Source organism: Sus scrofa, chromosome 3 (assembly GCF_000003025.6).
Source record: "Sus scrofa isolate TJ Tabasco breed Duroc chromosome 3, Sscrofa11.1, whole genome shotgun sequence".
Classification (NCBI taxonomy): domain Eukaryota; kingdom Metazoa; phylum Chordata; class Mammalia; order Artiodactyla; family Suidae; genus Sus; species Sus scrofa.
In genome coordinates this window covers 6055127-6070019 of record NC_010445.4, presented here as the reverse complement: position 1 = coordinate 6070019, position 14893 = coordinate 6055127, and the positions used below count along the sequence as shown (strand labels likewise).

The following is a 14893-nucleotide window of genomic DNA, read 5'->3' as shown; positions in this document are numbered from 1 at the left end:
GGGAACCGCCCCTTGAATGAAGCGGCCTTGAGCGCCCTGCTCTGTGGCTCTTCCCGTAAATGGGAGTGAGAGGAGGGACGAGGTGGCTGGTGGCTGGAGCCGTGATCCCCGCATCAGGCAAACGTGCGTGTGGGTGGGGCTGGCAGCATAAAATTGCCAGTGTTTTATTTTGCCAGGTCGTCATTGGAACTATGACCATTTTTTGTGACCTCATTTCATTAAAGAGAGGCGATTTTAACTTTTGAAAAAGAGAAAAGCATAACATTAGGAGTTCCCGCCGTTGCTCAGGGGTTAACGAATCCGAGTAGGAACCATGACGTTGTGGGTCCGATCCCTGGCCTTGCTCAGTGGGTTAAGGATCGGGTGTTGCCATGAGCTGTGGTGTAGGTTGCAGACACGGCTCTGATCTCAAGTTGCTGTGGCTGTGGTATAGACCAGTGGCTACGGGTCCAATTCGACCCCTAGCCTGGGAATCTCCATATGTCATGGGCGCTTCCCTAGAAAAGACCAAAAAAAAAAAAAAAAAGACATAACGTTAGAACAAAGGAGGGGCATTTAAAATAAATTAGTTCAGTTTAACGAAAACCCCCACGCCAGTGTCCATCTCTTTTTTCTTCTGGCCCTAGGGGAGGTATTATCCAGACTCATATCTGGGGAACACTGGCCGGCACGAGGCTTCTCGGGAAGGTGGGCTTCCGTGGACCACGCGCAGGCAAACGAGGGATTGCCCGGGGCATCGGGTAGCGAGGAGAAGGCAGAGGCAGTGAACTGAGCTACACATTGAAGGGTAGTGGCAAATGTGGGTGATAACAGGGAACGCGGCACTTTAATACCTGGGAAAAATTTAGATTCGCGGTCAGATACGATTCAGAGCCACTGGAGCCTTTTGAGCCTCACCACACAAAAACTGGCATTTTGAAGGACTGATCTGGTGGCTTAAATGTAGTAAGAACTGCAGAGGCCTCAGTTAGGAGGGCTTTGTTACCCTTGGCTGTGAGTAGCTGAAGCCAAGAATAGGACAGAGGGTACAAGAGTAGGGACGGGCAGTTCCAGAGACATTTAGAAGAAAGAAGAGATAGGACTTGGTGACACCTGTAAATCTGAGAGGGGAGGAGGAACGAAGCTTACAGCCAAAGCTTCTAGTCTTGGAGAATAGAAGAATGGTAGAAATACTCACACAAATTTGAAAATTTCTTTTTTTCTTTTTGTCTTTCCTAGGGCTGCTCCCGAGGCATATGGAGGTTCCCAGGCTAGGGGTCGAATCGGAGCTGCAGCCACCGGCCTACACCAGAGCCACAGCCACATGGGATCCGAGCCATGTCTGCGACCTACACCACAGCTCACGGCAACGCTGGCTCCTTAACCCACTGAGCAAGGCCAGGGACCGAACCCACAACCTCATGGTTCCTAGTCAGCTTCGTTAACCACTGAGCCACGACAGGAACTCCTGAAAATTTCTTAACACAAAGTACTAAATTTGGGTTGCCGTAGCTTATCCTGGGAGTGGGTGAAACCACAAATAGTGTTTTGGGGACCCAGTGCTTTGGTCAGGGACCTGGTCAAGAAGCCTGTCTTACCAATCGAACGCAAGCCCAGCATCTTCTCCCCGTGAATTTTCAGAAGTTAAGTGAACGTTGCGTTCTTTGTTCTTTCTTCCTCCCCTGACTTAGGAAACAGTGGCCTGCGATTAGGAAGTTACGGGATGTGGACGTGATTTGTCCACAGTAGAGAGGGCTACTTCCGAGGTGGAGCTGGAGCCACCGGGCAGTAGTCTCCCCTGAAAAATAAGCTGCTTTTTCTCTGAGTAGACGGCTTTTGCTCATTGTTGTTTCCCCAGAACCTCACTCATAATCGGTGCGTAATTGTTTAAAAACGAGTGGTCGATCTCCACAGAGGGGGGTGTTAGGCTGTGTCTTCACTTACCTTTATTATCTTTTATCCCTCTATCTTGTAGAGCGGCCAGAGATACTTCTATCTCAAGACCGCAAAATGTTTCTACTAGGAGAAACCATATGCCATGAACTAAACTAGATTCAGCCTGGCTCTAAATGGCCTTTGCACACACAATTGAGGCAAACTTCCCTTTGTGCTGACTCTACTGAGACCTTCTCCGCTTTGTGACGTAACCAAATTCCACTGGAATGAGCCTTAAATTAAAACCATCGCTCGTCTTGTACATGTGACCAAGGACCAGTCTCTGTGAGATGTTCCCAGCATTCTTCCAGCAGCAGCACCTTGGACAAGCCAGGCCCCAGAGCTGGCCGGGTGGTATTTGAGGCTGGAGGTGAGAGAGGCCAGGGTCCGAGCATGGCAGGTCTGGAGTTCTGCAAAGGGCAGCCACCATGGAATTTTTAAAAAAGAAGGAGACATGAGGAGATTGAAATTTTGAAAAGATGACATTGCGATGGCTTTTGGGGAGCCTGAGCAAGGGCAGAGATGGTGAGAAGTAAAAGCCTGACACACAGATTGCTGGCCTGTGGAGCTGATGGGTGTTGCCAACAGTCTCAGGTCATGAACCCGGGAGAGGGTCAGGTTTGTAGGCAGACTGGGAAGATTTCAAGTTAGGTTCTGGACACTTTGCAACGACAGCCTTTGAGACAGCCAGAGCCGCAGGACAAGCAAAGGGCAAGTGGAAGGACACATCACAGGCCAATTTGAGGAGAACTGGAAAAGACGGCAGATTTCAAATTAACGTAAGAGGGAGTTCCATCATGGTGCAGGGGAAATGACTCCAACTAGGAACCATGAGGTTGCGGGTTCGATCCCTGGTCTCGCTCAGTGGGTGAAGGATCCGGCGTTGCCACGTGCTGTGGTGAAGATTGAGGATGTGGCTCGGATCTGGCGTTGCTGTGGCGGTGGTGGAGGCCGGCAGCTACAGCTCCCATTCGGCCCCTAGCCTGGGACCCTCCACGTGCCCTGGGTGCAGCCCTAAAAAGAAAAAAATAAAATAACAGAAGAGAAAAAATAAATAAAATAAAATTGGCATAAGAGGAGTTCCTGCTATGGCACAACAGGATGGGCAGTGTCTGGAGTGGGGTAGGGATCTGGGGTTGCTGCAGCTGTGACGTAGGTCGAAACGGTGGCTCGGATATGACCCCTGGCCTGGGAACTCCATGTGCCCCACAGGGCCAAAAAGGGAAGAAAAAGAAAAGAAAAAATGAACTTAAGACAATTAATCACTTTCCTTTATCCAAATAACAGAAAGTACAATGAAAGGAACTCTCAATAGTAACAAAACTCACAATAGTAACACAAACCCAAATACTGAAGAGTAAACCCAATTTGAAATGTGGAAACCTTACGAAATACATTGAGACGTCACAGGCTTTAAAGAACTAAATAAGTGGGTAAATATGCCACATTCAAGAATGGGCATACTTAATATTGTAAAGAGGTAAAAGCCCCTCAAATTTATTTATGCAGGGGCTTGTTTGTTTGGTCCACACCCGTGGCATGTGGCAGTTCCCAGGCCAGGGTTCAAATCCACACCACAGCAGCAAACTGAGCCCCTGCAGTGACAATGCCAGGTCCTTAACCTACTGCATCACAAGAGGACTCCGATGAAGTTTTTTTTGGTTAACTTGCTCAAAATGATTCTAAAGTTAAATAGGAAAAAAAATAAGCATATGAGACTGGCCAGGAGAATGCAAAACAAAGAATAATGAGGTTTGAGAGCCATGCATTTTCTGTTAACGCATTTGCAAGTTTTCATCTTTTATGAGTATATATTACTTTTGTAAGTAGAGAGACAAGAGCTGAAACTAATAGGAAATGTAATAAATTATGATGTAGCCACAAAAAAACCCTGAAGAGTGTGTGTGTGTTGCCACTGGAAAGAAATGGCATAAAGATTACACTGAAGTTGTAATTACACTCTTAACACCAACTGGACTAAACTAAAAGACGATCAGGAGATTCCGTAAGCACCTGTATACCAAACAACTGTATATAAAATTGGTAACCTAGATGAAATCATCAAATTTCTGTAAAAGACACCAACTGATCTGAGATGTGCAAAATTTGAATAGACCCACGAAGCGTGAAAACATGGGTGAGTAATTGAAAACACTCTGTAGTGTCCCTTCCTGGCTCAGCAGTGAACAGACCCAAGTAGCATCCATGAGGATGCGGGTTCGTTCGCCAGCCTCGCCCAGTGGGTTCTGGAGCCGGCGTTGCGGTGAGCTGTGGTGTAGGTTGCAGACGCGGCTCGGATCCCACCTTGTTACGGCTGTGACATAGGCCGGCAGCTACAGCTCCACTTCAGTCCCTAGCCTGGGAACCTCCATATGCCGTGGGTGCGGCCCTGAAATAGGAAAACGAAAACAAAAACAAAGCAAAAACCAACACGTTGTCAAAGAAAAGCCCAGGCCTGCATGGCTTACAGCAGCACATTCAAAGCATGACTTATGCCCCATAACCAGGTGGAATTTATCTCAGAACGCAGGGTTGGTTTAACATTAAAAATCAATCAACGTACTACATCTTATCAGTCGATAAAGGGCAAACACCAAATGATCATCTCAACAGACGCAGAAAAAGCATTTGCCCAACCTAATATAGGGCATCTGTGAAAAACCCACAGCGTCCATCATACTCAGTGGCTGAAAGGCTGAAAGCCTTTCCTGTAAGATCAGGAACAAGACAAGGATGTCCGCCCCTTCTATTCAATATTGTATTGGCGGCACTGGGCAGGTAGACAAGAAGACAGGAAAGGCATCCAGATTGGAAAGGAAGAAATAGAGGTATCTCTGTTTGCAGATGATGTGATCTTATGTAGAGAACATTCAAAAGAAAATAAAAGTATCAGGTGCGAGTTCAACAAAGTTGCAAGATACAAAAGTTGTGTATGCAAAAGTCAGTTGTATTTCTCTACACTAGAAATACACAGTCTGAAATTAAGAAAACAATTCCATTTACAATAGCATTGAAAATGATAAAATATTTAGGAACAGGCTTAGAAAACCAGGTATACAGTGTATGTTCCAGTAGTTCCCACTGTTGCTCATCAGGTTGATAATCCAGCTAGTATCCATGAGGAAGTAGGTTCAATCCCTGGCCTCACTCAGTGGGGTAAATGATCTGGTGTTGCCGCAGGCTGTGGCGTAGGTCACAGACACAGCTCTCATCCGGCATCGTGGTGACTGTGGCGTAGCATGGCAGCTGAAGCTCCGATTTGGCCCCTGGCTCTGGAACTTCCCTATGCCCTGAGCGCGGCCCGAAAAAGAAAGAAACAGTCTCTCTCTATATATACGTATACACACATATACACACACATATCTACTGAAACTACAAAACGATTACAATTTAAAAAGCCCTGAATAAGTGGGAGAGCGTCTGCTGTTCATGGATTTGAAGACGTAATCTTAAGATGACGCACCCCTCAGTTTACCTGCAGCTGCAGCGCAATGCCTCTCAAGATCTAGGAGTTTTTTGGGTAGAAATTGACCAACTGATCCTAAAATTCCTATGACAGTTGGACAGATCCGGAAGAGCCAAGACAATCTTGAAAAAGAACAAAGTCGGAGCATCCACGCCTCCCAATTTCAGAACTTAGCACAAAGCTCTGGTGATTACTGTGGTGTGACTATTTGTGTCCCTCTCAGATTCATGGGTTGAAACACTGACCTCCTCAAAGGATGGTATTGATGGGTGGGGGGCTTTCGGGGGGAGGTCCTTCCGTCGTAAGGGTAGACTCCTCATGAGTAAGCTTAGTGTCGCATGCAAGAGAGGCCAGAGAGGTTCCTCACCCCTTCTGCTCTGTCATGGACACAGCGAGAAGTCTGCATCCTGGAGGAAAGCCTTTGCCCCAGCATGTGACACCCTGATCTCGGAGTCCCCCTTGCAGGACCGTGAGACATAAACGTTTGCTGCTTATAAGCGACACAGTCTGGTAGTGTTTTGTTGTAGCGGACCGAAAGGACTGCGGCCGTCATCAAGACGGTGTGGCCATGGCATGAGAAGAGACAAGGGACTAGAATTGAGCGACCACAAATGAGCTCTCGTGTTTACAGAGAATTGATTTCCAACAAAGGTGTCAGGATGATTCGGTGGGGAAAGAAGAAGCTTTTTAGCAAATGGTCCTGGTACAACAGGAGATCCGCTTGCAAAGGAATGAACTTGGACCTTTTCTTCACATCAAACGCTGAAATGAACTCAAAATAGATCATAGACCTGAATGTCTATTTAAGAGCTAAAAGTATAAAAAAGCTCAAAGTATTTGGAGTTCCCATTGGGGCGCAGTGGTTAACGAATCTGACCAGGAACCATGAGGTTGCAGGTTCAATCCCTGGCCTTGCTCCGTGGGTTAAGGATCTGGGGTTGCCGTGAGCTGTGGTGTGGGTCGCAGACGCAGCTGGGATCTGGCGTTGCTGTGGCTGTGGTGTTGCCATGGCTGTGGTGTAGGCTGGCAGCTGTAGCTCCGATTAGACCCCTAGGCTGGCAACCTCCATATGCTGCAGGTGTGGCCCGGAAAGGACAAAAGGGGGGAAAAAAAAACTAAAAACTTTGGTGCTTCAAAGAAGGTGTAAAGCCAGCCTGCAGAGAAAGAATATTTGTAAATCACATATCTGGTAAGGCTCTTTTTATCTCTAGATATGCAGATATTTGTATACAGTTTTCTCCAGTATCTGGTGTGGGTTGGCTCCTGGACCCTCTCTCCCCGTGGACACCCAAATCCTTAGATGCTCAAGTCCCTCACATTTGCATATAACCTATGCACATCCTCCCACATACTTTAAATCCTCTCTAGATTACTTGTAATACCGAATGCAATGTAAACACTGTGTAAATACTCTAAATACTGTGTAACTAGTGGCCTGGGGTGCAGCAAAGTCAAGTTTTGCTTTTTGGAACTTTTTGGAATTTTTTTTTTAAATATATTTTTGGCTATGCCCACAGCATGGGATTGAACCCGCACCACAGGAGAGACCCGAGTCATAGCAGTAACAACACCAGATCCTTAACCCACTGAGCCACAAGGGAACTCCTAAATTTTTTTTTAAATTCATGGTTGATTGAACCCATGAAGGTGGAACCTGTAGGTACAGGAGGTCCAGGGTGAGTGACTATAGATAGCTATAGATAAGGGCATTTAGGACATATAAAGAATTCTCACCACTCAATAATAAAAAGGCAAATAGTTCAATTTTAAAATGGGCGTAAACGTCTACATAGAAATATCTCCAAAGAAGATGTACCAGTAGCTAATAAAGCATATGAAAGCAGCTCAGAGTCAACAGTGAGACGAAAATCAGAACCACAGAGATAAAAACCCACAGAGACAATAACACCTGTTAGGATGGGGAGATCTGGGAGCCCTCATACACTGCCGATGGGAATTTGAAATGGTGCAGACGCTGTGGGGAACGGCCCATTTCTGTTAAACAGGGAACCAGCAACTTCACTCGTAGGTTTACAAGAGAAATACACTCTGTGCCTGGTAACACCCTGGACGGCAGTATTCATGATTGCTGAAGACTAGAAACAACCCCAATGCCCTGATAAATGGATACAGAAAATGCGTTTTATCCGTGCAACAGAATATTACTCAGTTATGAAAAGGAATGAAGTGTTGATTCATGCTACAACCTGGATAAACTTTAAAAACATGTTGAGTGAGAGAAGCCAGTCATAAATAAAATGCCACGGGTTGTATGATTCCATTTATATGAAATGTCCAGCATCAGTGAATCCACAGAGACATGGCGTAGAACAGTGGTTGCCCAGGACGAGTGGGTTTGAGGTTGAATAGAGTGATGGCTCATGGGATCTCTTTTTGGGATGATGAAAATGTTCTGAATTCATTGTGGTGATGGTTATACACCAGTGAGCATATTAAAAGCCATTGAGTTACACACTTCAGATGGTTGGATGGTATGGTATACGAATTGTGTCTTGATAAAGTTACATAAAAATTATCATAAGTGAAAAGTTTGCAGCACAATATGTAATATGAAATTTTTAATAAAATAAGTGCACTATAAAACATGATATTTTTAAAAAAATAGCCAAATTCGTGAAGCTGTTTAATACGAGATATTGGTGCATTTTCCCTTGATAGAGTAACAGATCCGATGACAAAATTTCCTATCAGTAATCAATGCCGCCTTATTAATAAAATAACAATTGCATGTATTGCATTCTTTCTGCATGCCAGCATGTGCTAAATTCTTAACATGCGTTTTGTCATTTGTTTGTCACAACACTTGATGATGGCCCCGTATATTTTCTGTCACTCTCTCCTTTCTATTCTCCAGCATACCACAGGTGACATTCACAAAACTGTATTATTTATCAGAATATCAAAAATGTGCGCTCCCTTTTGTTGTTAGCAGTAGCTGTGAAGGTAAATCGCATAGGTCTTCATTTGAGTTGGTTTTAATGTGCTCCTTTGTAGATAGAAGAGCACATTGCTAGATGTAGCTGTATGCATTTAACTAAGATTTTAAGTTTTTTGGGGAGGGGGTTCACAAGATCTTTTTTTTTTTTGTCTTTTTGCCTTTTTCTAGGGCCACTCCTGCAGCATATGGAGGCTCCCAGGCTAGGGGTCAAATCAGAGCTGTAGCCTCCAGCCTACACCACAGCTCACGGCAACACCGGATCCTTAATCCGCTGAGCAAGGCCAGGGATCGAACTTGCAACCTCATGGTTCCTAGTCGGATTCGTTAACCACTGTGTCCCGACGGGAACTCCAAGGTTTTTTTTAAAAAATATTTTTTGTTAAAGTATAGTTATTTACATTTTGCTCATTTCTGCCATGCAGCAAAGTGACTCAGCCATACATATATATGCTCTTTTTTAAAACTACTATTTTTTATCATGGTCTGTCTCAGGAGATTGTCTATAGTTCCCTGTGCTATGAAGATTTTAAGTTTAAAACATAATTTGATGTGCTGTTGTTGATTCTAATTATTGGAGGAGAAAGCTCTTACTCGTTACTTGACAGTGTTTTGTTTACCGTAACCCTAAATTTCAAAGAATCAATGGCAAAGATAATCTTGAGGTTTGTTTGGTTTTTTGTTTTTGTTTTTTTCCTTTGCAAATATAGAGTAGTGCCTCAGTCAGTATGGGTTGCTCTAACAAAAGACCATAGACTGGCGGCGGAAACAACCAGCATTTATTTCTTGTGGTTCTGGAGGCTGGAAAAGCCTGAGACCAAGGTGCCGGCAGAGGCGGCTCTTGGCGAGCTAAGGGCCCTCTTCCTTGGCTGGTGGACACGGAGAGCAGAGGGGAGCCAGCAGCCCTGTGGGCTCCTTTCCAGGAGGAGGAGGTCCCCCTGGGGACCTCATCTAACCCCAGGCACCCTGGGGGCTAGAGCCGCAGCACGCGTGTTGGATGGGATGCAGTTCCAGTCAGAGCAACTGACTATGGTGAAAACCGAGTCCATAAATTCTAACCCTAGCACTTTTTGTTTGTTTTTAGTATTATGCGCCAAGAACCTTGCAAAGAAAGACTTCTTCCGTAAGTACACACCCATTTTTGCTTTCTTAGAATATTAATGTTCTTCAACTATTTCTGAAATTTAAAATTTAAAACCAAACAAATACACTGTGTTGTATTCTCCTGAAAGCCCTGCCTTCACTTCCCCGTTGGTTACGACTTAGAGGCGCCTTAGCTCCAAGGCGCAGGATCTATAACTCCTACACAAAGGACTCTCTCTCTTTCCCTGTTCTGGCCACACCCTGTGTCCTCTGTCTTTCCATCCGTCGGTATGTTGCCTTCTGCTGGGTGAAGTGTTCTCACTCAGATACAGATGAGACATTTTTCTGTAAGTCTGGAGTAAAATTGTTAGTCACATTTTATAAATTCAGTCACACTTTAAAAGCCTTGTAATTAAAGGAATCTTAAAAAAAAAAAAAAAAAAGATCCTTTTCTAAAGGAAGGACTCTCCCCTTAAGAAATTCACCTCGTGTAGAGGAGGTGCCTGGGGCACGAAGTTGTTCTCGTGCTTTCTGATCGTTGCGGGAATGCTGCTTGGTTCCTCTGTGGTTTTATTCACACTCGCAAGATGGAGAAACTGAGGTTCACAGGCTTTATTCAAGTAGCCAGGAGTTCCAGAGTGATGGGTCACATCCAGGTGTGCCTGTGCAACCCTCACCTGGCCGCCTCTCTGGTCTTTTAAACCTGTCTGATTCATTCTCCAGCATTTGGGCACTTACCTAATTAAGACCTGGTGAATCCTTGCTTCTGTGTAGATAAAATAGACCAAGGCCAGTAAACAAGATTTCTAGGTATTATTATTTTTTTAAGAAAGGATGAATAGAATTAATTGGAGACACCTTTTCCTCTGTTTAACTAGGATCCTCAGAAATGGAAGTTTGGATTGAAGCCTATTTTTATAGTTTGCATTTCTAGCCTCCAAACATCTGAGCAGGATATCATTGTGGGTCACTTTTCCTAGAAAAGCTGAAGGGAAATACCTTATCTTGCTGATCAAAACTAACCTTACATTTGAGAATCATAGATATACCAGGGTAAGAAGCTTCTTTACCAAATTAGATGATCTCGAAGCTCCCCTTACCTGCGGGCCTGTGACCTGTTGATGCATCTCTAGCCTCATCCGGTGTGGCTGTCCTCTGCCCCTTAGGACTCCCCGACCCCTTTGCCAAGATCGTTGTGGACGGATCTGGGCAGTGCCACTCGACGGACACTGTGAAAAACACGTTGGACCCCAAGTGGAACCAGCACTACGACCTGTGAGTTTGACTATCCTCTTAGCCACTTGCGCAGCGCCGGGAACCTAGGTATCCAGCTCGTAAGAGAAGCATGTAATTCAAAAAAAAAAAAAAAAAAAAAAAAAAGAGCAGTAACTAACTACTTATTGCGAAAAATGGGGATAGGCAAACAAATACACACTGCCTGCTTTTAGAATTCATATTCCTGGAAGTTCTTGGATTTGATGTTTTCAGACATGTTTATGGTTTGTGTCTATAACTGTGATCTTCGAACTTTCAATCTCCTGGCCCTTCTCACAGGAAAAAAGGGCCATACTTTCACGGCTTCTCTGTGCTCCTGCTTTTCAGTAAAACCCTGAACATGGTTTTCAAATACACTGCTTAAAATACACTGTTATTGTATGTCGTTATGACGTGACTATGTCTTTTCTGTCCATTTTCTAAAATCCTGCTTTTAGTACAAATATAGTTTCTGCAAGAGAAAATAGTTTGATATGACTGAATGTCCTAAGCCCACATTGCGTTCTGTCATTAAATGGATGCGCTTTGAAAATCACTGTTTTATAGGCACCTGTGTTCACATCCCTGCTCAGAAACTTTTGTTAAAGTTACATTAAGTGATTATTGGTTTTTTTATTACACAACCTAAACTGGGTTTGAGTGGGATTTTTCATTAGTTGGATCCTAAGTGTCACTTTCTGTTACCCCGAAGCCCTGGCAGTGACCTGGGCAGTGGCTGTCGATTCTCGACCTGAAAGCGCCCGTCTCTGGTTGCCCTGCACTGAGTGTGGGCTCGACCGAAGGGCCTCGGGTGGATGGAGGGAGGCAAGGAGTCCTGCATCACAGACGAGTGCTCTCCATGTGAAGCCTAGGCGGTGGGAACTTACGGATCCTGCCCTTAGCTTCGGAACTGTTAAAACATAGTAGGTCTCCAAGATCACTGTTCTCAGTGTGGGGTTGTCTACACCTGTGTCTCCCACAACCGGATGTAGTCCTTTCCCTAAGCCACTGGCCTTAGTAACACACGTTTATTGAGCCAGCATTATTTTCAAAGGATTCTCCTGTACTAGCAGGTCAGATAAAACCCCAGCGGGCTGTCCTAAGTGAGAAATACAGTCACCAGAGAGCTTGCGTGTTGTTTTCAGATACGTTGGGAAAACGGATTCCATAACCATCAGCGTGTGGAACCACAAGAAGATTCACAAGAAGCAGGGAGCTGGCTTCCTGGGGTGTGTGCGGCTGCTGTCCAATGCCGTCAGCAGACTGAAAGACACAGGATGTAAGGCCCAGGCGCTTTTCTGCCTCTTGATGTAACCGAAGAAAGCTTACGAGGCATCCTTTTCTTTCGCTCTTTCTTTCTTTCTTTCTTTTTTTTTTTTTTTGTACTAAATGCAGAACTCCTGCCTTCCTCCCTGGTGTACCTTTCCCTGGGTTAAGTTTTGAATTGTTTGTTTGCAGACCAGCGTCTGGATCTATGCAAACTAAATCCCTCAGATACTGATGCAGTTCGTGGCCAAATAGTGGGTAAGAACTTTCTCATCTGTATAAAGCGATACTTTTACAGAACGTACCATTCAGCTCTTCCTCACCGAGGAAACACTCTAAGGCACTGACCCATGGTGACACTGAAAGGACAGACCACCCTCGGGGCCCATCTCTGTCCAGTACTGAAACGTTTCATCTCGTGTGGTTTTTTTTAAGTATGTTACCTGGTGCTCTTCAGTCTGTCATTCAAGGTGGAGTTAAAGTGACCGAGGTACAAAAAAGACGGAGGGTTATAATTGTTAGTGTCATTTTTAACCCTCACGCTGATGGGCAGTTAGTTGTCATGGTACCCAAGGGTAGGTGATAAAAACGGTGGCCACACACGCAAGTGCTGAGAAAGAGGCTCTTGAGGAAGACCCGCCGAACATGAAACAGGCAGAGGCGGTGTCTGCAGACTCCAGGCGGTGTGATTTTACGGAGTCAGGACTGAGCGGCTTAGAATGAAGACGTGAGAGGGGCTCCGTCGCAGACTGCTGACCAGAGGTGTTCTGTTGGAAGGAAGGAATCCGCTAAGCCGCTCGTGCACGTATCCACCCCATTTTTAGGAGCGTTCTGGGGGCAGCGCAGACGTGGCGAGGCATCAAGACAGAGTATCCCCGCCGCACGCCAGTGACTTAGGACCCCAGACCCGTAGCTGTTGTCTTAGGTGGACCTGACCCGGGATCAATGAGCAGAGCGTAGCGTCCTGAAAACTCCCCTGACGACACAGTCCTCACCCAGGGCCTCTCTGCGGGCCATTTCTTCTTGTCTTTGGGGAGGGCCGGGCTGGGGAAGGCCGGATACCTGGAAGGGGCGTCACGACTTCATCAGCGTCTCAGGCGTTCACGGCGGGGACCGAGAACATATGTGTAGATGCAGCCAGACGCTGCAGATTCCAAAAGCGCTCTCTGTGTCCCTATTGGACGCAAATCAGAATCGTCTTAAAAGGTGAGGGAGCTTAGACGAAGTGAGGAGTACAATCTGTGATTCCGACCGAGAGCATGGCAGACGCGCCCTCTGCCCCCCGTTTGCAGGAGTGCTCCCAGCCGCACCGGGGGTGCAGCTAACGCGCAAACTGCTTCAGGCCTGAGAGCATAGGGCTGTGTGTGTGTGTACCTGTAGGCATGTGCCTTGTAAAGTAAGGTTGTACACAACTTCTGCGTTTGCACTGGCCCACTGTGTGCAGTCGCATCATGTGGCACTGGATTTTAACGCAACCCTTGTCTTCTTCTCAGTCAGCTTACAGACGCGAGACCGACTAGGCACCGGAGGCCCCGTGGTGGACTGCAGAGGCCTGTTAGACAACGAAGGGTGCGTACCGCCGCCGCGGCGAGGCCTGAGGGGGGGGCCCCCTGCCGCCCGCGCGCTCTCGCTCCGCGAAACTGGCCTTCCCACCTTGCTGCTGGCTCGAAGGCTGGGATGCAGGAAAGGCCGTGGGGATAAAACTGGGGTCCAGTTGGCTTGATTATAAAGGACCCTGTCGAGACGCGTGCCCCAAAGACTCAGAATCCAATTTCCAGAGGTTCCCACTGGCCACAGAGCATCAGTAAAGAATTAGAACTGCAGTGGGGGAGTTCCCGTCGTGGCGCAGTGGTTAACGAATCCGACTAGGAACCATGAGGTTGCGGGTTCGGTCCCTGCCCTTGCTCAGCGGGTTAACGATCCGGCGTTGCCGTGAGCTGTGGTGTAGGTTGCAGACGCGGCTCGGATCCCATTGCTGTGGCTCTGGCGTAGGCCGGTGGCTACAGCTCCGATTCGACCCCTAGCCTGGGAACCTCCATATGCCGCAGGAGCGGCCCAAGAAATAGCAACAACAACAACAACAACAAAAAAAAAAAAAAAAAAAAAGAAAGAAAGAAAAAAAAGGACTTGCTTATAGAGGAAAATCGCCTCTCTGGGTCAGTTGTCTTCAGAATGGTGCAGAAGATGAAGATTTAGGGTAAAGGGTGCTTTTAAAGTCAATGCAGCATTTTACACAACCAGGAATTCTCTTCTAGAATAAAATGACAAGGGAAACGAAACGTTTGGATCTGATTCTGCGTCAAATTGAAGTCCCGTTTTATGAGCTCCTTCGCATACTCGGTTGGTCTTTTCCAGCCCTTCAGCTCCAGACGAGGATGAGATCCCGCAGGTGGCCTCGGCGGCACTTTACACGTGGCTCCCTTTGGCCCCTGGTTCCTCCTCTCTCTTTCCAATTAAATAGGACGGGCCGAGTTTTATGCAACTAAGCACGTTGGGATGCTCTGTATCGTTCAAGAAAAGCCACATACACAGGTGTGCGAGCGTCATGACGCACCGTTGGGCGCTTCCCTGTCCCCGCCGGCGTCGTCACGCGTGCTGTGCTCCTCCCCCTTCTAGAACCGTGTATGAAGACTCGGGCCCCGGGAGGCCACTCAGCTGCTTCATGGAGGAACCAGCCCCTTACACGGACGGCCCGGGGGCCGCGGCGGGAGGCGGGAACTGCAGGTTTGTGGAGTCCCCGAGTCAAGATCAGAGAGTCCAGGCCCAGCGACTTCGAAACCCCGAGGTCCGAGGGCCCCTGCAGACGCCGCAGAACCGACCGCACGGCCACCAGTCCCCGGAGCTGCCTGAAGGCTACGGTGAGAGGCCTCGGCCCGCCCCCGGGGTGCCCGGCAGCCTAACCCCGTGTTAGGAACCTGTGCGTGTCAGAGCTGCTGACGTTCGTGGCGCTGGGC

At 46.9% G+C, this 14893-nt stretch overlaps 1 protein-coding gene across 4 annotated transcripts in view; it reads left to right on the top strand.

Moving 5' to 3' along the window:
• SMURF1 (SMAD specific E3 ubiquitin protein ligase 1) overlaps positions 1–14893 on the top strand; it is a 104838-nt gene that overhangs the window by 72550 nt on the left and 17395 nt on the right. For all 4 annotated transcript variants that reach the window (XM_021086117.1, XM_021086116.1, XM_021086115.1 and 1 more), the window contains exons 2-7: positions 9421–9459; positions 10586–10694; positions 11819–11952; positions 12132–12197; positions 13433–13508; positions 14556–14797. In XM_021086117.1, coding sequence (XP_020941776.1) covers positions 9421–9459; positions 10586–10694; positions 11819–11952; positions 12132–12197; positions 13433–13508; positions 14556–14797 — 666 coding nt within the window. The remainder of the gene's footprint in view (positions 1–9420; positions 9460–10585; positions 10695–11818; positions 11953–12131; positions 12198–13432; positions 13509–14555; positions 14798–14893) is intronic.